At 45.5% G+C, this 22690-nt stretch overlaps 1 protein-coding gene across 1 annotated transcript in view; it reads right to left on the reverse strand.

Moving 5' to 3' along the window:
• Nucleotides 1-4145: 4145 nt before the first annotated feature.
• LOC311234825 (E3 ubiquitin/ISG15 ligase TRIM25-like) overlaps nt 4146-22690 on the reverse strand; it is a gene marked incomplete at both ends in the record, with an annotated part of 33625 nt that continues 15080 nt past the window's right edge. Inside the window, 3 exons of the mRNA XM_084322069.1 lie at nt 4146-4714; nt 20281-20440; nt 20743-20976. Of these exons, the coding sequence (XP_084178195.1) occupies nt 4146-4714; nt 20281-20440; nt 20743-20976 (963 nt within the window). The remainder of the gene's footprint in view (nt 4715-20280; nt 20441-20742; nt 20977-22690) is intronic.

Consider the following 22690-nt stretch of genomic DNA (forward strand, 5'->3'; position numbering starts at 1 on the left):
AGAGCGGGGGGACTCATCCTATAGCAGCCCTCCTATATCTTCCCTTCTCAGATATTCATTAAATGGTTTCCATGCAATTGGAAATATTATTATAGAATATGATGCTTATACATTACCTTATTTTAGCCAATTCACACATTTATATTTATATATATACATATATTATCTTTAAAATGCCCGAGTTCAATTTGGATTTAGTAACACCAGGCGTGCATAAGAACAGATAATGATATCTACTGTAATCTAGTGTACTTTTTTATTTTCCCCACAGTGCAACCGTTTTGAAACTAATTTCAGATCTAATTGTTCCTACATGCTAACAATATGGAGGAGAAACTAACTGTATTTCAATATTTGTCAAAAACGTTACCTTTTGTGGCTTATTATCCCGAATAATAACAGTTATTGATATGATTCATTCAGAACGCTGAACTTTGAACCCTCACAGTATGTGACAGGAAGTGTAGTTCGGAAAAATTCCAACGCTGGTCGACAGCTATGCATGTCCTCTACAAAATGGCCGCAAAAAGACTACAATTCCCATGGTTCAAAATGTCCATTTCCGTTTCCGCCTTGGAATAGAGTTCAGAAAAACGAAAACTTAAAACTATCTAATGGCACTTTTAACCTATTTATAAACTAACGTATTGATGATAATTTTTTTTATTGATCTTTTTCCCCCTCCATTTTTCCTCCGATTTTCTCCCATCCCAATGTTAGTCGTATGCCAATTCCCAATCCCTTCCTGGTCGCTGCGCACTTACCCCCCACAGTCAGATCATCTGGGAGAGTGGAGGCTACCACGTGCTTCCTCCGACACACGTCTAGCCAATCAACCGCTTCTTTTCACCTGGCAGCGCGGATTCTCATTGAGAGGGCGTAGCGTGTGGAAGGATCACACTACCCCCCTTAGATCCTATCCGCGCTTAGCAGGCGCCCCGACCGAACTGTAGGAGTCGCTGTTTACGACCCGGACCCACCCCGCCAGCTTCTCCCACCCTCTAATACAGCCAATTGTATTAGTGTGAACGGCCAGCCAAGCTGGTGACAACCCCGGAGCTGTGAGCTGGATTCGCCTGGATTCAAACAGGCGAATCCAGCTCACAGCTCCGGGGTTGGTGACGAACGCATTCTCCGCTACGCCACCTAACCGCCCCGTATTGATGATAATATACATTCTACATGCTTTTGTGACATGTTAGTGATGTTAATACTTGAAAACGTTTGATGAAAAAATCGCAATAAATAATGTCATTTTGGGGTCGGTACCGACCCTAAGGGGTGGAACAGGTTGTTGTGTTTCCTCGGTTGGTACGTCTTGCTATGTTTTAATTGTATTATGTTTTAATTATACTGTATATGTTGTAATGTGTTAATGTTGTCTCGGACCCCAGGAAGACTAATGGGGATCCTTTGCTAATAAACAAATAAACAAACGTTCTGTACAACAGGTCAGCAGGAAGGGTACAACTCTTACAGCTGAGTAACAATGTTCATCAAACAGTGCTGAAACCTTGGTGCTGCAGTGGTGAGTGCAGAGCAGTAGAGACATATTAGTATAGTAGGAAGAGTGCATGATATTATAGGACAGTAAGAAGGTTATTTTTTTAATATTTCTTTTTCATTTCAGATATTGATTGAAGAAGTGTGTCTTTAGTCGACGGCGAAAGACTGATCGGGTTTCGGCTGTCCTAACTGTGGTGGGAAGTTCGTTCCACCATTGTGGAGCGAGGACTGAGAATATGCGGCTTCACTTTGACGACCTCCCGGAGCTCAGATAGGAGTGGCTCTGAGGCGACCAGAAGATGCAGAGCGGAGGGGTCTTGAGGGTGTGTAGTTAGAAGATGCAGAGCGTAGGGGTCTTGAGGGTGTGTAGTTAGAAGATGCAGAGCGGAGGGGTCTTGAGGGTGTGTAGTTAGAAGATGCAGAGCGGAGGGGTCTTGAGGGTGTGTAGTTAGAGACCATTGACCGGAGGTAGGCGGGAGCCGTTCCCTTCGCTGCACAATATGCCAGGTCGAGGGCCTTGAAGCGGATTCGTGCGGCGATGGGGAGCCAGTGCAGGTCCCTAAGAAGTGGGGTGACATGGGCTGACTCTGGTAGGTTGGAGATCAGACGGGTGAGTCTGGATGAGTTGAAGAGGCTTGGTGGTGGTGATCAGTAGACCAGCAAGCAGTGCATTGCAGTGGTCAAGGCGAGACATGACTGTTGATTGGACAAGGAGATGAGCGGCTTCTTTTGTCAGGAAGGGGCAGATCCTTCTGACGTTGCTCATGAGGAATCTGCACGTGTGTGTGTATGTGTGTGGGGGTGGGTGTGTGTGTGTGACACGCCCCTTGATTGTAATGAGCTGGACAGGTGTGTGTGTGTGGGAACATGAACGTGATATCTGCCATGCGAGACTAGGCGAGCAGGCTATAAGGCTTGTTGTCAACTATGAAGTGTTCGACTTTCTGACTCCCCCCCCGGCTGCAATCGTCTACTCTCGCTTGTTCGATACGAGAAGGCATGAGACGTAATAATGTTACCCTGAGATTTTGTGTAGAGGGAAAAGAGGAGGGGTCCAAGGACCGAGCCCTGGGGGACACCTGTCCGAAGGGTGCGGGGGGCCGACAGGGTCCCTCTCCGTGACACTTGGTAGGAGCGGTCGTCGAGGTAGGATGTCGGAGCCAGCCACTCCCATTCCTGTGAGGGACGCGAGGAGGATCTGATGGTTGACTGTGTGGAAGGCTGCCGACAGGTCCAGGAGAATCAGGACAAAGGAGAGGCCTTTCACTTTTGCTAAGTGAAGAGCATCTGTGACCGCTATGAGGGCCGTCTCTGTGGAGTGACCAGTCCTGAAGCCTGACTGATTAGGGTCTAGGAGGTCATTCTGTAAGAGATAATCACTAAGTTGGTTGGATACAGCACGTTCAAGTGTTTTAGAAAGAAAGGAGAGAAGAGAGACAGGACGATAGTTGTCTATTTAGTAATAATATGTTTTTGGCTAAAACTGACACATTTACAGAAATGTTTATTAATATGTACGGTCCTTTTTTAAATAAACTGAAACTGAATAATAATAATAACTTTATTTTTATAGCACCTTTCATGCAGGGGATTGCAGTTCAACGTGCTTTACATCAGTAAGAAATAAGACATAAAATCAGTGTAAAACAAGCAAGTTCAAGTTCTTTAATAGTTGTCATACAGAAGTACAGAATACTTTCATACAAAATGCTTCTTACTGTTACGCTCCATAGCGAGAGCAAAGCATAAAGTTGGATAAATGCAGATATATTAATCAAATCATATCAGAACCTCACGTACAGTAGGCTTCTTGAATTTCTGTAATCTGTTACAAAACATGATACAGGTTATAGTATGGACCCAGCGGATAGTGGGGCGTAAAGACAAAAGTAAAAATAAGTAAAATAATAGCAAGAGTAAAATGAGCAGACATATAAAATCACAGTTTTTCACATTAGGATCCAACATTCCAACAGGCCACCTTGTTTATGGTTTGATTCGGTTTTATTAGAATAGAAAAGACATGAATGATGAAATGAGCACATACAAATTAATTTCAGGTAACTAACATTGCATACCTCTTGTCGTGGAATTAACACAGCATTATGCATTTTGACAATAAAAGTCAGCATTGGTGGGTTAATTTCACTGGATGCATCAACAAGGCTTTCTAAATGTAAACATTATCTGTGCACCTCCCCTTTTCTTCTCTCTCTCCCTCTGGTTCTCACTCTCCCTTTTCCCCCTCTTTCTTTCCTTCTCTCTCCCTTAATTATTGTAATTCTCCTTGTATACTATTGCTACTGTCATTTTGTATTTAATTTACTTGTACAGTATGCATGTACAGTACACATAACCTTGTTTTTTGTTGCAGCCCCCCCCCCCCCCCCCCCCCCCCCCATTCCCTCTAAAGGATTTAGGTTTAGGCTGCTTTTGTATAATAAGAATTTGTTCTTACTTGGTTGCCTGGGTAAATAAAGGTTACAAAAGAAAGAAAAAAGATTTAAAAAGAAATAAAAATTAAATCCGATATTACATTTTAATGCCAATATGGGCCAATAATATCGGTAGGCCAAAGATATCGGACATCTCTAATTGGTATCAATTATATTTAAAAATAGATACGCTGGTCTCAGGCTCTACCATATCTTCATTAATTCTGCTGTGTCTCCATCATAGTAAACACGTATCCCTGGATAGAGGGCCTGAGTGAACGTGGTGTGAACTGTATGGAGGAGGGTCACGGTCATGTTGTCAGAGACACTGTAGAAGGACAGAGTACCTGCCTTGTGATCCAGGTACACTCCTATCCTGGAGGACTCAGGGCCTGAGACTGTAGTCCGAACATTATTGTGTCTGAAAATGTAGCCTCCAAAACAGGAGCTGGAGCTGTAGCTGTTGCTCACTAAACACCAGGACTTGTTATTGTTTCCAAAGCCTGACTGAAATGCAGGAACATCAGCAGCATCTCTTCTTCTCATGTCTCTGTAACAGACTGCTGTATCAACATAGGAGCCGCTCCACTCTACTTCCCAGTAACAGCGTGCAGACTGACCCTCTCTGCACAACACCTGACTACAGTCAGTGAATCTCTCAGGATGGGCAGCGTAGTGGTGGTTCTTTCCTGTACTCGTCACCATCCTGTTCTCCTCTGACAGGGACAGGCTGTTGTTCACTGTGTTTGGGTCCAGTGAGAGGGGACGGGCGTCTGGGAGAAAAAGACATGACATCAAATCAGAGCAAGTTAAACACACAACCTCTACAGGGAGGTGCAGTCTGACGTCACTCTGGAGCGCCCGCGAGGTCCACCCGTACAGGGATCCATCATCACTGGGAAAATGGATCATGGGATAAAAGACTCTGTGCGGAGCTCCGTTGTTAGGTGCAGGTCCAGGCAAAGCAGCCTGGCAGACGGACAGCTTCTGTAGGATCCGTCTCTCTCGTATCTCCAACTGACCCATATTCAATTCAGATTCTTTAACTGTCATTTTTTTTTGCTGTTTTGCTTCATGTATTACATACCTTGTAATTTTATTTGGTTGTTTGTTTGATGTGTGTTTTAATGATTTCCCTTACCTCTGTGATGTATGTGTCATCTGTCTCTTTTCTATTTTATCCTCTCCTCTTGTCCTCTCGCCAGGCCGTCATTGTAAATAAGAATTAGTTCTTAACCCTTTCACTACCACGCTACATAGTCTTTTACCGACAGGTCAACATCGATAACTGCCACATCACCCTCCAAGCAGTCATACGGTTTCATTTTTATTTTACAATGGTAATAAATTACGACATGTCAAGTGCCAAAACAAACATGCTAACCTTTTTACTCCAAATTATGTAAGGGATAATGTATATGTGTATCATCACTGGGAAAATGGATCATCGGCTATTGTAACAATTCTGCCGCATGAACATTGAAAAGCGTTCCATTCTTGCACAAGATGTGTTCCCTTCTATCACTAACATTATCGTTTAAAGGGGGACTATCTTATAAATGGCCTTTTTCAGTGTTTAGCATTGTTTCCTAGCTATATGGACTTATATTAATATGATCTATGTCTCTAATTCTCATATTGGCGCATTCTTCCAATTCTCCTCTCACAATATTCACCCTCACTGAACTGAGTCATTTGAAAATGTGCTGATTTGTGATGTCAGAGAGACACCGCTGCATGTTAATGTTCAGGGGGGCCGACGCTGCTCAGTGGTTTAGGAGCCCAGGCTGCATGATAATGTTCAGGTGAACACCACGCTCAGGGACCGAAACTAAAGCCCGCCGCCCGCCAGGGGCGCTCAGTTTTTACCTTTGGCGCTTGACACTTAGAGGGCTGCCCGCCGTGTGGCGTGTAATCAATCAAGTTCATAACGATACTCTTATTTTGAAAATCTGTGCGGGTCTCATTTCCGCCCCAAGCGCATCTCCAGTCATAATATCGATGGCTCCGGCAGTTAGCAACAATTAGGTTCGTATGATACTCTTATTTTGAAAAAAAACGTGGCAACGAGTCATATCCGCCCAGCCCTGCAGCGGGATACTATTGGCTAAGGGCTTCTGCTCGCAGTGCTCATGTCAACTCCATGAGCTACCGTTACTGTTTAAACAATGACCCAGTCAACTATTCACTTTTAGTTTAATACATGACGAGGCATTGTCTAACGGTATCTAGCTGGCTAGCTACTGATAGCTGCTGATATCAACAAATGCTCCAGCAATAGTCGACTCGAGTGCATAATACCTCCGTTCCCTCGTTAGCTAGCTTAGCTAGCTCACGTTAGATCTATCTGTCCCAGTAAACTAAATTGTCTTAACGTTATCTACCGGGCTAGCAGTAGCTACAGATAGCTCCTGATATCAATGTCTTATAACATTGATTGAATGCGTATTCTAGCTGAGGGCATGTTGAATGTGATTTGACAAAAGAACCGTAACGTTATAAATAGGGTCCAGCTGCATCGCCGGAGAATCCTTGCATGCTGAATGTAGGGTCTAGCTGAATATAGGGTCTAGCTGAATATAGGGTCTAGCTGCAGGGCCGGAGAATCCTTGCTGGAGCTGGAGGCTACTCAAGTATACACAGACAGTGGAGCTGTTTGCAGATAGCAAGCATTTTGACTTATTGCGTGGTGGCGATGTCTCGCAGATAATACAATTACAAGTATGATTATATAATATATATTTTATTTAAAAAATTTTTTTTTATATAAAATATATATATATATCTTTTTAATCAAAAGAATTTTGGCAGGTAAGAAATATGCTTGGCGGGTAGACTCTTCCCATCTACCCGCCACTGGCCGGTGAGTCAAAAAGTTAATTTCGCTCCCTGACCACGCTGCTCAGTGGTTTAGGAGCCCAGGCTGCATGTTAATGTTCAGGTGAACACCACGCTGCTCAGTGGTTTAGGAGCCCAGGCTGCATGTTAATGTTCAGGTGAACACGCTGCTCAGTGGTTTAGGAGCCCAGGCTGCATGATAATGTTCAGGTGAACACGACGCTGCTCAGTGGTTTAGGAGCCCAGGCTGCATGTTAATGTTCAGGTGAACACCACGCTGCTCAGTGGTTTAGGAGCCCAGGCTGCATGTTAATGTTCAGGTGAACACGACGCTGCTCAGTGGTTTAGGAGCCCAGGCTGCATGTTAATGTTCAGGTGAACACGCTGCTCAGTGGTTTAGGAGCCCAGGCTGCATGTTAATGTTCAGGTGAACACCACGCTGCTCAGTGGTTTAGGAGCCCAGGCTGCATGTTAATGTTCAGGTGAACACCACGCTGCTCAGTGGTTTAGGAGCCCAGGCTGCATGTTAATGTTCAGGTGAACACGCTGCTCAGTGGTTTAGGAGCCCAGGCTGCATGTTAATGTTCAGGTGAACACGCTGCTCAGTGGTTTAGGAGCCCAGGCTGCATGTTAATGTTCAGGTGAACACGACGCTGCTCAGTGGTTTAGGAGCCCAGGCTGCATGTTAATGTTCAGGTGAACACGACGCTGCTCAGTGGTTTAGGAGCCCAGGCTGCATGTTAATGTTCAGGTGAACACCACGCTGCTCAGTGGTTTAGGAGCCCAGGCTGCATGTTAATGTTCAGGTGAACACCACGCTGCTCAGTGGTTTAGGAGCCCAGGCTGCATGTTAATGTTCAGGTGAACACGCTGCTCAGTGGTTTAGGAGCCCAGGCTGCATGTTAATGTTCAGATGAACACGACGCTGCTCAGTGGTTTAGGAGCCCAGGCTGCATGTTAATGTTCAGGTGAACACCACGCTGCTCAGTGGTTTAGGAGCCCAGGCTGCATGTTAATGTTCAGGTGAACACCACGCTGCTCAGTGGTTTAGGAGCCCAGGCTGCATGTTAATGTTCAGGTGAACACCACGCTGCTCAGTGGTTTAGGAGCCCAGGCTGCATGTTAATGTTCAGGTGAACACGCTGCTCAGTGGTTTAGGAGCCCAGGCTGCATGTTAATGTTCAGGTGAACACGCTGCTGCTCAGTGGTTTAGGAGCCCAGGCTGCATGTTAATGTTCAGGTGAACACCACGCTGCTCAGTGGTTTAGGAGCCCAGGCTGCATGTTAATGTTCAGGTGAACACCACGCTGCTCAGTGGTTTAGGAGCCCAGGCTGCATGTTAATGTTCAGGTGAACACCACGCTGCTCAGTGGTTTAGGAGCCCAGGCTGCATGTTAATGTTCAGGGGGGCCGACGCTGCTCAGTGGTTTAGGAGCCCAGGCTGCATGTTAATGTTCAGGTGAACACCACGCTGCTCAGTGGTTTAGGAGCCCAGGCTGCATGTTAATGTTCAGGTGAACACCACGCTGCTCAGTGGTTTAGGAGCCCAGGCTGCATGTTAATGTTCAGGTGAACACCACGCTGCTCAGTGGTTTAGGAGCCCAGGCTGCATGTTAATGTTCAGGTGAACACGACGCTGCTCAGTGGTTTAGGAGCCCAGGCTCATGTTAATGTTCAGGTGAACACCACGCTGCTCAGTGGTTTAGGAGCCCAGGCTGCATGTTAATGTTCAGGTGAACACCACACTGCTCAGTGGTTTAGGAGCCCAGGCTGCATGTTAATGTTCAGGTGAACACCACGCTGCTCAGTGGTTTAGGAGCCCAGGCTGCATGTTAATGTTCAGGTGAACACCACGCTGCTCAGTGGTTTAGGAGCCCAGGCTGCATGTTAATGTTCAGGTGAACACCACGCTGCACAGTGGTTTAGGAGCCCAGGCTGCATGTTAATGTTCAGGTGAACACCACGCTGCTCAGTGGTTTAGGAGCCCAGGCTGCATGTTAATGTTCAGGTGAACACCACGCTGCTCAGTGGTTTAGGAGCCCAGGCTGCATGTTAATGTTCAGGTGAACACGCTGCTCAGTGGTTTAGGAGCCCAGGCTGCATGTTAATGTTCAGGTGAACACCACGCTGCTCAGTGGTTTAGGAGCCCAGGCTGCATGTCAATGTTCAGGTGAACACGCTGCTCAGTGGTTTAGGAGCCCAGGCTGCATGTTAATGTTCAGGCCGACGCTGCTCAGTGGTTTAGGAGCCCAGGCTGCATGTTAATGTTCAGGTGAACACCACGCTGCTCAGTGGTTTAGGAGCCCAGGCTGCATGTTAATGTTCAGGTGAACACCACGCTGCTCAGTGGTTTAGGAGCCCAGGCTGCATGTTAATGTTCAGGTGAACACGACGCTGCTCAGTGGTTTAGGAGCCCAGGCTGCATGTTAATGTTCAGGTGAACACGACGCTGCTCAGTGGTTTAGGAGCCCAGGCTGCATGTTAATGTTCAGGTGAACACCACGCTGCTCAGTGGTTTAGGAGCCCAGGCTGCATGTTAATGTTCAGGTGAACACGACGCTGCTCAGTGGTTTAGGAGCCCAGGCTGCATGTTAATGTTCAGGTGAACACCACGCTGCTCAGTGGTTTAGGAGCCCAGGCTGCATGTTAATGTTCAGGTGAACACCACGCTGCTCAGTGGTTTAGGAGCCCAGGCTGCATGTTAATGTTCAGGTGAACACCACGCTGCTCAGTGGTTTAGGAGCCCAGGCTGCATGTTAATGTTCAGGTGAACACGCTGCTCAGTGGTTTAGGAGCCCAGGCTGCATGTTAATGTTCAGGTGAACACGACGCTGCTCAGTGGTTTAGGAGCCCAGGCTGCATGTTAATGTTCAGGTGAACACGACGCTGCTCAGTGGTTTAGGAGCCCAGGCTGCATGTTAATGTTCAGGTGAACACCACGCTGCTCAGTGGTTTAGGAGCCCAGGCTGCATGTTAATGTTCAGGTGAACACGCTGCTCAGTGGTTTAGGAGCCCAGGCTGCATGTTAATGTTCAGGTGAACACCACGCTGCTCAGTGGTTTAGGAGCCCAGGCTGCATGTTAATGTTCAGGTGAACACCACGCTGCTCAGTGGTTTAGGAGCCCAGGCTGCATGTTAATGTTCAGGTGAACACCACGCTGCTCAGTGGTTTAGGAGCCCAGGCTGCATGTTAATGTTCAGGTGAACACGCTGCTCAGTGGTTTAGGAGCCCAGGCTGCATGTTAATGTTCAGGTGAACAACACGCTGCTCAGTGGTTTAGGAGCCCAGGCTGCATGTTAATGTTCAGGTGAACACCACGCTGCTCAGTGGTTTAGGAGCCCAGGCTGCATGTTAATGTTCAGGTGAACACCACGCTGCTCAGTGGTTTAGGAGCCCAGGCTGCAAGTCAAGTCAAGTCAAGTCAAGAGTTTTAATTGTCACGGCATACAGGTATACAATGAAATGCGGGTGGTCTTGCCCGCAACGATGTGCAATACAGTGGTACATATAATAGAATCAAAAGAAGAAACAACATTGTGCAGTAACAGGTAGCAGGTAACATGGAGTGACATCTCGGTATCTGTACATAGTTATTTACAGAGCATGTGTGACATGCTAGTTAGCTTTGGTAGTGCAATACACTGTTCCTGTTATTCTAATTTAAAGTGTCCTTTCCTTTGGCCATAAGTGTGCGTGTGTGCGACATGAGTGTGTGCCCGCTCATGTTAAAGTGTTAAGTGGCTGCTCGTGTGTGAGCGTGCACAGTGTGCGTGTCGTGTGTGTGTTCATGTGTGCTTGTGTGTGGACAGTTCAATGTTCTGAGCACTCAATGTTCATTGTTCATGGCTCTGATGGCCTGGGGGAAGAAGCTGAGCCTAAGCCGCTCTGTCCTAGTAGCTGGGGTTCGCAGGCGTCTGCCTGACCTCAGCAGCTGAAACAGGCTGTTATTGGGGTGGTGAGGGTCTTTCATTATCCTGCAGGCTCTGGATTTGCACCTCTTGTTGTATAGAACCTGCAGGGGGGGTAGTGCAATACCCGTGGTACGCTCGGCTGAGCGCACCACTTTCTGTAGGGCCTTCTTGTCCTGTGCCGTGCTGTTTCCATACCAGGCAGTGATGTTTCCGGTCAAGATGCTCTCTACAGCTCCTGAGTAGAAGGACTGGAGTATCTTCCCCGATACTCTGAACTTCCTTAACTGTCTCAGGTGGTAGAGACGCTGTTTCGCCTTCTTTACTACTGTGTCTATGTGTGTTGACCATGTCAGGTCCTCTGAGATGTGGACCCCCAGGTACTTGAAGCTGCTCACCCTGTCCACGGTAGCCCCGTTTATCATCAGTGGTGTGTGTGTCTCCTGCTGTCCTCTCCTATAATCCACGATCAGTTCCTTGGTTTTGCCAATGTTCAGGAGCAGGCTGTTGTCCTGGCACCAGCGTTCCAGTACCTCAACCTCCTCCCGGTAGGCCTTCTCGTCGTTGTCCGAGATCAGCCCCACCACCACCGTGTCATCTGCGAACTTCACTATGGAGCTGCATGTTAATGTTCAGGTGAACACCACGCTGCTCAGTGGTTTAGGAGCCCAGGCTGCATGTTAATGTTCAGGTGAACACGACGCTGCTCAGTGGTTTAGGAGCCCAGGCTGCATGTTAATGTTCAGGTGAACACCACGCTGCTCAGTGGTTTAGGAGCCCAGGCTGCATGTTAATGTTCAGGTGAACACCACGCTGCTCAGTGGTTTAGGAGCCCAGGCTGCATGTTAATGTTCAGGTGAACACGACGCTGCTCAGTGGTTTAGGAGCCCAGGCTGCATGTTAATGTTCAGGTGAACACGCTGCTCAGTGGTTTAGGAGCCCAGGCTGCATGTTAATGTTCAGGTGAACACCACGCTGCTCAGTGGTTTAGGAGCCCAGGCTGCATGTTAATGTTCAGGTGAACACCACGCTGCTCAGTGGTTTAGGAGCCCAGGCTGCATGTTAATGTTCAGGTGAACACGACGCTGCTCAGTGGTTTAGGAGCCCAGGCTGCATGTTAATGTTCAGGTGAACACCACGCTGCTCAGTGGTTTAGGAGCCCAGGCTGCATGTTAATGTTCAGGTGAACACCACGCTGCTCAGTGGTTTAGGAGCCCAGGCTCAAAACAGCTCCAGATCTTGAGGTAGAAAAATGCTGTTTTTGAGGACTTGATTAGAAATACAAAACAATGAATAAAAAAATATATATATATTACAGAGGTGTTCCATAGACTCACAGGAATTGTGTAAAAGTGCCCAAATAGTGAAAGAAATAGTAAAATAGTTCCCCTTTAACTGCCTCTCCATTTTTGGTTAAAATTTTATTCGACGATTTCTTTTTACCATTAATTGCGAATATCTTTCATGTATCAGTTGATTGATTGCTTGGTTAATTGAATCATTCATCCATTGATTGAGTGTGCTAGACGGGTTCCAAGGTGAGTAGGTACTGAGTAGGTAGAGAGTAGGTACTGAGTAGGTACTGAGTAGGTACTGAGTAGGTACAGAGTAGGTAGAGAGTAGGTAGAGAGTAGGTACTGAGTAGGTACTGAGTAGGTACAGAGTAGGTAGAGAGTAGGTACTGAGTAGGTACTGAGTAGGTACTGAGTAGGTACTGAGTAGGTACTGAGTAGGTACTGAGTAGGTACTGAGTAGGTAGAGAGTAGGTACTGAGTAGGTACTGAGTAGGTAGAGAGTAGGTACTGAGTAGGTACTGAGTAGGTAGAGAGTAGGTAGAGAGTAGGTACTGAGTAGGTACTGAGTAGGTACTGAGTAGGTACTGAGTAGGTAGTGAGTAGGTACTGAGTAGGTACTGAGTAGGTACTGAGTAGGTACTGAGTAGGTACTGAGTAGGTAGTGAGTAGGTACTGAGTAGGTAGTGAGTAGGTAGAGAGAGTAGGTACTGAGTAGGTACTGAGTAGATACTGAGTAGGTACTGAGTAGAAACTGAGTAGGTAGAGAGTAGGTACTGAGTAGGTAGTGAGTAGGTACTGAGTAGGTAGAGAGTAGGTACTGAGTAGGTAGTGAGTAGGTACTGAGTAGGTAGAGTAGGTACTGAGTAGGTAGAAAGTAGGTACAGAGTAGGTACTGAGTAGGTACTGAGTAGGTACTGAGTAGGTACTGAGTAGGTAGAGAGTAGGTACTGAGTAGGTACTGAATAGGTACTGAGTAGGTACTGAGTAGGTACTGAGTAGGTACTGAGTAGGTAGAGAGTAGGTACTGAGTAGGTACTGAGTAGGTAGTGAGTAGGTAGTGAGTAGGTAGAGTAGGTAGAGTAGGTAGAGAGTAGGTAGAGAGTAGGTACTGAGTAGGTAGAGAGTAGGTACTGAGTAGGTAGAGAGTAGGTACTGAGTAGGTACTGAGTAGGTACTGAGTAGGTAGAGAGTAGGTACTGAGTAGGTACTGAGTAGGTACTGAGTAGGTAGAGAGTAGGTACAGTTTTTTTTCTTTTTTTTTATTTCTTTATTACAAGAAAAAAAAATTTTGAACATTTTCAGTTGTAGATATTGTACATTTTCCATATTTCTTTCTTTTTTTCCCTTTCATTTCCCCTTCCTCATTCCCACCCCATCCCCCCCACATCGAGGTTGTTGACAAACACATCTGCAAAACATACAAACACATAGCATAGATGTTTCTGGGAAAGAACCCTCTAAATTTTGGAGATTCAACTCCCACTTATTATCTGAACCTGAATTTAAGGATTTTATTCATACACAAATAAAAATCTTCTTTGAGATAAACGACACACCTGAAATTAGCAGTGACATACTCTGGGAGGCCTTTAAGGCATATCTCCGCGGACAGGCTATCTCCTTTGCCTCTCATTTTGGGAAGCAGGAACAATCCAAATTAACGGGTATATCAGATGAGATTAAACGATTAGACATCCAGTACTCGTCTAAACCCACCCCTGCTCTATATAAAAAACGACTCCAGCTTCAATCACAATATGATTTGCTTTCAACTAGTAAGATCGAGAGACTACTCCTGCACACCAAGCAACGTTTTTTCGAGCAGGGGGACAAGGCAGGAAAATTACTTGCATACCAAGCATGAGTGGCGAGTGCCTCTAGACTGATTAGACCCAATTAGGTGTCACTACAACAGACCCTACGGAAATTTCTGAAATTTTCTCTGACTATTATTCCAAACTTTACACGTCGGAGTCTTCCCAGCAGGACTGGGATCGCCCAAACCCCCTCAAGTCTCTCAAGTACCCTCAAGCGAATAAAGCGGAAGCTGAAGAGTTAGGCACGCCTATAACCATCTCTGAAGTGACTGAGGCAATCAAATCTTTACAAAGTGGTAAATCACCCGGGCCAGATGGCTATACTACAGAATTTTATAAAACTTACTCCGTGTTGGTTGCCCCTTTCCTACTGAGAGTATATAACGACTCCCTTCTAAAGGGCCAAATGCCACCCACGCTATCAGAGGCGTCATTGTCCCTGCTGCTCAAAATAGGGAGGTGCAGTCTGACGTCACTCTGGACAGCCCGCGAGGTCCACCCGTATAGGGATTCATCATTGGGAAAATGGATCATCGGCTATTGTAACAATTCTGCCGCATGAACATTTAAAAGCTTTCCATTCTTGCACAAGATGTGTTCCCTTCTATCACTAACATTATCGTTTAAGCATTTTTGGTTAAAATTTTATTCAACGATTTCTTTTTACCATTAATTGCGAATATCTTCATGTAGAGCTATAGATTGTGGATGAATACGCACAGAAAGGTACACCATGCAAATGTTCATGCTTTACTTGGTTTAAACAAGACAATTTAGAAATGGGCAAATACATTGTGTTTTCAAGATGGTGGACCGGCCGGAAACAGCAATGACGTAACCACTACACCTCCCTATTATGTCAGAGTCTATCCGTCAGCCGACACACGACAACACAAGTGATAGAAAGAGGTCATCGTTGAACTCACATTGTAAAAGGTACTCTCTCGTCCCGGGCTTTGGTTGAAGTAGAACAGCCACTGGAGAAACTAGAGACACAAAATATCAGTCACAGCATGTTATTATCAACATGGATGAAACAATAGAACTCATCACTTATTTCTGATTTGCTCCCTGAGCTGTTCCAGAGGTCCTGACGAGTGGGTTCACAGGGAGGCTCATTCTGGGTTTCTATTGTGATGTCACTTGTCTTTATTTATTTGTCTTTGTATGCATCTATCTCTCACTCTTTCGGTCTGTTATCTGTTGCTATTTGATTGGATTGAGTGATCGATGTACAATCAATTACAATTTCTATTGATTAAAAATGAAAATAAATTCCATTTCACTGCTTCACTGCTTTCCTAAAACATACTTTCATGATCATCTAAAGTAAACAAAAGAAATGAGCAGAAATAGATACCATCTTACTGAAATATTGTTTATATATATATATATATATGTTATCATAGAACCTGCTGGAGTGAACCTGCCGTTCAGAGCCGGCTACAAGGCAGTAGCCGCTCCGCCATTAACGGGGTCCTCAAGCTCGAGTGACCATGACTCCATCTTGCTATTTCCCGCATATCAACAAAGATCACGTGACGCCGTCGTGTCACGTGAGACAAAGAAGTGGACCGACGAATCAGAGGCCACGCTCCAGGACGTGTTAGCAGACACGGATTGGGATATGTTCCAAGGAAGCGCCAGTGACGTCAGCGAGCTCGCAGACAGTGGTGAGCTACATAACAACAATAGCTGATGGTATTGTCCTCACGAAAATGGTGCAGGTTTTCCCAAACCAGAAACCGTGGGTGGACAGCACTATTAGAGCAGCTCTGAACTCTCGCACCACCGCCTACAACCTGGGTAGAGAGTCAGGAAACATGGAGGAGTATAAGGCTTCAGTCTATACTCTACGCAAGGCTGTTAAACTTGCTAAGAGGATGTATATGCTGACAAACTGGAGACACAAATGGCACAAAACGACACAAGAGGATTATGGCAGGGACTGAAGACAATAACTGACTATAAAGTCAGCGCCCCCTCAATGGGGAGCGACGACGCCTCCCTCGCAGACAAGCTCAACACCTTCTACGCTTGGTTTGGTGTAGACAGTGGCACTGCTGGCTCTCCGGCTAGTGACGTCACTGGCGCGCCGGCTGTTGTGGAGGGGGGGGCAACCGCGGGGGGGCGGGACGCTCTCTCGTTGTCGGAACACAGTGTGAGAAGAGCATTTATGCAGGTGAACACCAGGAAGGCTGCTGGCCCAGATGGTATAACAGGACGCATACTCAAGTCCTGTGCCAACCAGCTGGCCCCAGTGTTCACCGCCATATTTAATCAATCCCTGGCGGAGTCAGTGGTCCCTGCCTGCTTCAAGATGTCTACCATCATCCCTGTACCGAAGAAACCCTCCCCAACATGTCCAAATGACTACAGACCGGTGGCACTCACCTCTGTGGTCATGAAATGTTTCGAGAGGCTGGTCAAAGACCACATTTGTGCCTCCCTCCCCAGTGATATGGACCCTATGCAATTTGCATACAGGACAAACCGGTCCACCGACGACGCGGTCTCCCAGGTACTGCACAGCACCCTCTCGCACCTTGACCGTCAGAAGGGGGGCTATGTGAGACTGTTGTTCATTGACTACAGCTCAGCGTTCAACACCATAGTCCCCACCAGACTGGTGGACAAGCTGATTGAGCTAGGTCTGAGCTCCGCCCTGAGCGCCTGGGTACTGGACTTTCTGAGCGAAAGACCCCAGGCGGTCAGGGTGGGGGGTCAGACCTCCAACACCATCACCCTGAGCATCGGGTCCCCCCAGGGCTGTGTTCTGAGCCCCCTGCTGTACTCACTATACACACTATTGTGTGGCCAAGTTCAGCTCCAACTCCATAGTGAAGTTCGCAGACGACACGGTGGTGGTGGGGCTGATCTCGGACAACGACGAGAAGGCCTACCGGGAGGAGGTTGAGGTACTGGAACGCTGGTGCCAGGACAACAGCCTGCTCCTGAACATTGGTAAAACCAAGGAGCTGATCGTGGATTATAGGAGAGGACAGCAGGAGACGCACACACCACTGATGATTAACGGGGCTACCGTGGACAGGGTGAGCAGCTTTAAGTACCTGGGGGTCCACATCTCAGAGGATCTGACATGGTCAACACACATAGACACAGTAGTAAAGAAGGCGAAACAGCGCCTCTACCACCTGAGACAGTTAAGGAAGTTCAGAGTATCGGGGAAGATACTCCAGTCCTTCTACTCAGGAGCTGTAGAGAGCATCCTGACCCGAAACATCACTGCCTGGTATGGAAACAGCACGGCACAGGACAAGAAGGCCCTACAGAGAGTGGTGCGCTCAGCCGAGCGTACCACGGGTATTGCACTACCTCCCCTGCAGGTTCTATACAACAAGAGGTGCAAATCCAGAGCCTGCAGAATAATGAAAGACCCCCACCACCCCAATAACAGCCTGTTTCAGCTGCTGAGGTCAGGCAGACGCCTGCGAACCCCAGCTACTAGGACAGAGAGGCTTAGGCTTAGCTTCTTCCCCCAGGCCATCAGAGACCTGAACAATGAACATTGAGTACCACAGAACACTGAACTATCCACACATAAGCACACATGAGCACACACACGACACGCACGCTGTGCACGCTCACACACTAGCAGCCACTTTAACACTTCAACATGAGCGGGCACACACTCATGCGCACACACTCACACTTATTGCCAAAAGGAAAGGCCACTTTAAATCAGTATTAGCAACAGTAACAGTGTATTGCACTACCAAAGCTACCTAGCATGTCCTATATGCTCTGTAAATAACTATGTACAGATACCGATTTTGATGTCACACCATGTTACCTGTTACCTGTTATTGCACAATTTTTTTTTGTATTGGATTCTATTATATGTTGTACCACTGTATTGCACATCGTTGCGGGCAAGACCACCCGCATTTCATTGTATACTCGTATGCCGTGACAAATAAAACTCTTGACTTGACTTGAAAGTGTAGCCAGCATTGAGTCATGTTTTACAAGTCTATACAGGTGCAGCTCAATAAATTAGAATATCGTGGAAAAGTCCATTTATTTCGCCGCATTGATGCAGTAATATGTGCAAAAGGAGCCCCAACTAAGTACTAGTAGAGTGAACATACTTTTCAGTAGGCTGACATTTCTATATTAAATATATATATTTTTTGATTGGTCTTATGTAATATAAACATTTGAGATACTGAATTTGGGGTTTTCATGAGCTGTAAGCCATTACTTACTTTTACATAGGTCTTTAAATCCCTGGCTTGTGCCCTCCGCTCCAGATGTTGCCAGGACAGCCCTTCTTTCTTCATCTCCTGTTCTGTGGTTCTTCTCCAGGTGGCTTTCGGTCTGCCTCTCTTCCTCCTGCGCTGTGGGTTCCATGTCAGCGCCTGCTTTGTGATTGTAAGCCATAGTCATCAAAATTTAAACAAATAAAGGCTTGAAATATTTCACTTTGTATGTAATGAATTTATAAGAGTTTTGCTTTTTTAATTTAATCACTGAAAAGAATGAACTTTTCCACAATATTCTAGTTTATTGAGCTGCACCTGTATATTCATCTCACCTTCTCCTGATATCTTCATGTTTTACAACAGTGTATATATTCATCTCACCTTCTCCTGATATCTTCATGTTTTACAACAGTGTATATTAGGCTTGGGCGGTATGACGGTATGACGGTATACCAGGGTATTTCGAGATCCCGCCGGTATGATTCTCAATACCGTGACGTCACAGACTGCTATTACACTGACACGGAGTTGATTGTAGTGCACTGCACAGCAGGCGCCAGCAGAGGGTTACGTGGCTACCGTTCTGGGACTGGGAGCTAACGTTAGTACAGTAGAAGCCCTCGAGAATCACGTCCCCACTGCCACTCATCTACCACTCCAATGTCACTTTAGAACTCACTCAGGTGTTAATTTTCGGGGGCTGGTACTTAATTTAAGTGCTTCCCCAGGGAGGGGGTCGGGGGCTACTGCCCTCAGACCCCCAAGATCATTTGTATATGGGCAGTCTGACTTGGCGTACTGACCATATATTAGTGTTGCAATGCATGATAAATAAACAGTGAAAAAATCTAAGAAATCGGATGGGGCTGGGACATTTGGGACGAATAAAAATGTAAGATGAAAATCTCCCCAGCCGTGGAGGTGTGAAATCTGGCCCGGTCGAGAACAATAGGAGTCACAAAATCAGAGTGGTGAAGTAGTGGCAGAGTAGCAGTAAATGCCTGACTTCTAAGGGCTTCTACTGTAGTACCTGGATGGTGCGGGCTAACTAGCTACCGTTCTGGAACTGGAAGCTAACGTTATAGTAGTACCTGGATGGTGCGGGCTAACTAGCTACCGTTCTGGGACTGGGAGCTAACGTTAGTAGTACCTGGATGGTGCAGGCTAACTAGCTACCGTTCTGGGACTGGGAGCTAACGTTAGTAGTACCTGGATGGTGCGGGGTAACTAGCTACCGTTCTGGGACTGGGAGCTAACGTTAGTAGTACCTGGATGGTGCGGGCTAACTAGCTACCGTTCTGGGACTGGGAGCTAACGTTAGTAGTACCTGGATGGTGCAGGCTAACTAGCTACCGTTCTGGGACTGGGAGCTAACGTTAGTAGTACTTGGATGGTGCGGGGTAACTAGCTACCGTTCTGGGACTGGGAGCTAACGTTAGTAGTACCTGGATGGTGCGGGCTAACTGGCTACCGTTCTGGGACTGGGAGCTAACATTAGTAGTACATGGATGGTGCGGGCTAACTAGCTACCGTTCTGGGACTGGGAGCTAACGTTAGTAGTACCTGGATGGTGAGGGCTAACTGGCTACCGTTCTGGGACTGGGAGCTAACGTTATAGTAGTACCTGGATGGTGAGGGCTAACTAGCTACCGTTCTGGGAGCTAACGTTAGTAGTACCTGGATGGTGAGGGCTAACTGGCTACCGTTCTGGGACTGGGAGCTAACGTTAGTAGTACATGGATGGTGCGGGCTAACTAGCTACGGTTCTGGGACTGGGAGCTAACGTTAGTAGTACCTGGATGGTGCGGGCTAACTAGCTACCGTTCTGGGACTGGGAGCTAACGTTAGTAGTACCTGGATGGTGCGGGCTAACTAGCTACCGTTCTGGGACTGGGAGCTAACGTTATAGTAGTACCTGGATGGTGCGGGCTAACTAGCTACCGTTCTGGGACTGGGAGCTAACGTTATAGTAGTACCTGGATGGTGCGGGCTAACTAGCTAACTAACGTGGCAAATGTTCTGAGAGCTAACGTCGGGACCTGGCTGATGCTGGCTAACTAACGTGGCTAACGCTCTGAGAGCTAACGGGACCTGGCTGATGTTGGCTAACTTAACGTGGCTAACGTTCTGAGAGCAAACGTCGGGACCTGGCTGATGCTGGCTAACTAACGTGGCTAACGTTCCATGATTTGTTTACTTGGTAACAACTGATATCTTCATGTTTTACAACAGTCTATATATATATTCATCTCACCTTCTGCTGATATCTTCGGCCACGTATCCTTCAGGATGTCCGTCAGTTCGTCTCTCAGCTCAGAAACAGCATCACTCACATTCCTGAAGTCACGTAGAGGATGGACAGCGATACTGGGTAAGTCTGGAGATACGCTGGGACTGGAGAAGGACTGGAAACCCTGGATAGAGATAAATTATATTAAACAAAGAGTCAGAATCATACGAAAATCACCTACAGTAAAACTAGTATTTCTTTTTTTTCCAGATGTACAAATGGCTGTAGAAATACTATAGTGAATCACTATAGAAATAACTATATACATAGTATTTCTTTGGTAAAACCACAGGGATACTAGTGATTCACCATACATTTCTATTGACTTTACTACTGCAAATAGTACATGGGCAGAAACAGACATTTTAAAGTAGATCTATATGGTTTAAATATAAAAGGAATAGAATATATTAACATCCAGTGAACCTGAATGAAATGGATGTGGTCGTCAGTGTGCTCCAGCTGCTCCAGCTCCACCCCTCTCCTCCTCAGCTCCTCTAGCTCCTGTTCCAGTTGCTTCAGGAGCCCTTCAGCCTGACTGACTGCAGTCTTCTCCTGGGCTCCGATCAGGGCCTTCACCTCCTTGCGCCTCGTCTGTATGGAGCGGATCATCTCAGAGAAGATCTTATCACTGGCCTTCACTGCTGTCTGGGCTGAACTCTGTTAAGACACAAAGACATGAATGGACTGCACTTTTATAGCACTTTCTTCTAAAGAGCTTTACAACTATGTGTCAATGGAAAGATGTACTGTAAAGATGCCAAGAACAAATGCAATGAAAAGGACTGTGATGTATAGAGCCATGACTGCATGGAATACCTTACCATCTGCATTAACTAGGGTTGAAGAAAAACAGACATTTAAAAAACACAAATCATATAAGAAAGAATCGTACCGTCAGTTAAGTAAACATAGTGGGTGATTGAGAAGATGGGTATGTGTGATTGGTGAACTTAGATTTTAATTAGGGATGCTCGATATTGGCTTTTTTACCAATACCGATATACCGATATTGTCCAACTCTTAATTTCCGATACCGATACCAACCGATACCGATATATGCAGAGTTTCCCCCCTCAAAAAACTGAATAATTTCAGGTAATTAACATTACATATCTCTTGTCGTGTAATTAACACAACATTATGCATACTTTGACAATAAATGCTTGCCTGGGTAAATAAAGGTTAAATAAATGTAAAAAAATATATATATATATATTTGAAAACCGATACCGATATTTTCCGATATCACATTTTTATGCCAATATCGGTAGGCCGATAATATCGGACATCCCTAATTTTAATATATTTGTATGTTGTATTGAGATGTATTGTTGTACTTTAAGTGAACATATATGTCTTGAAACATGAGAGTAGATGGGTATGTGTGATTGGTGAACTTAGATATTTTATTATATAATATTTGTATGTGTTATTGAGGTGTATTGTATTGTTTTATTGTATTGTATTGATTGTATTGTATTGAGTATTGTATTGATTTGTGTGGACCCCAGTAATAGTAGCCTATGCCTGTGGCAATGGCTAATGGGGATCCGAATAAACTAAACTAAACAACTTGTGCCTCACATTCAAAGAGATTTGCACTCATTCATACCTCATTGCACCTTACCCTAAGTTTTGTACCTCATTCCATTTCTGCGTTGTACCTCACTGTTACTAATTTGACTCTGTATTGTATATGTATATTGACTGAACACTACTTTATTCTGCATACTTTTTACTTATTTTCTTTTATTTATTACAGTATGAAGCACATTCTCAGGGGCTCATACAGAAAAAAGCTAATCATTTTTTTTCGTTCTTTTTTTAATATATATATTTTTTTATCTCATTCATTCCATAAGAACGTAGAATACACATTTACAGACTTTTTTTTAATATGGTCCATTTGCATGTTCTTGGTATCTGATTCTAGGGACATCTATGGATCTCAGGGAATGTATTCCCAGTGTCAGAAATACTGTGTCTGTTACGAGGCTTGAGGAAATTGTAATGAACCAAATGAGAATATCAATTAATTTCTTTTTATCTTTGACTGAATAACATCATGCTCAAATTGACCAGACCTGAAAAATCTAAGCAAATGAATAAATGGAAGATGATACAGTACTGAATTCTGCCATCCGGACACATGCAATTTGAAATTTGATTATAGAATATAGAATAACAGGCCTAAAGTTGTTATGCGATTAAAATGCGATTAATTAGATTAATTAATTACAATCCTGTAATTAATTAGATACATTTTTTTAATCGCCTGACAGCACTAGTTTTTATCTCTTTTTGTACTTACTTTTAGGGTGTCCTGTCTGTGTACATGTCCATTCGTGTTTTTGTGCCTTTTTATGTTCCA

This window comes from Notolepis coatsorum, assembly GCF_963971535.1.
Source record: "Notolepis coatsorum genome assembly, chromosome: 9".
Lineage (NCBI taxonomy): Eukaryota > Metazoa > Chordata > Actinopteri > Aulopiformes > Paralepididae > Notolepis > Notolepis coatsorum.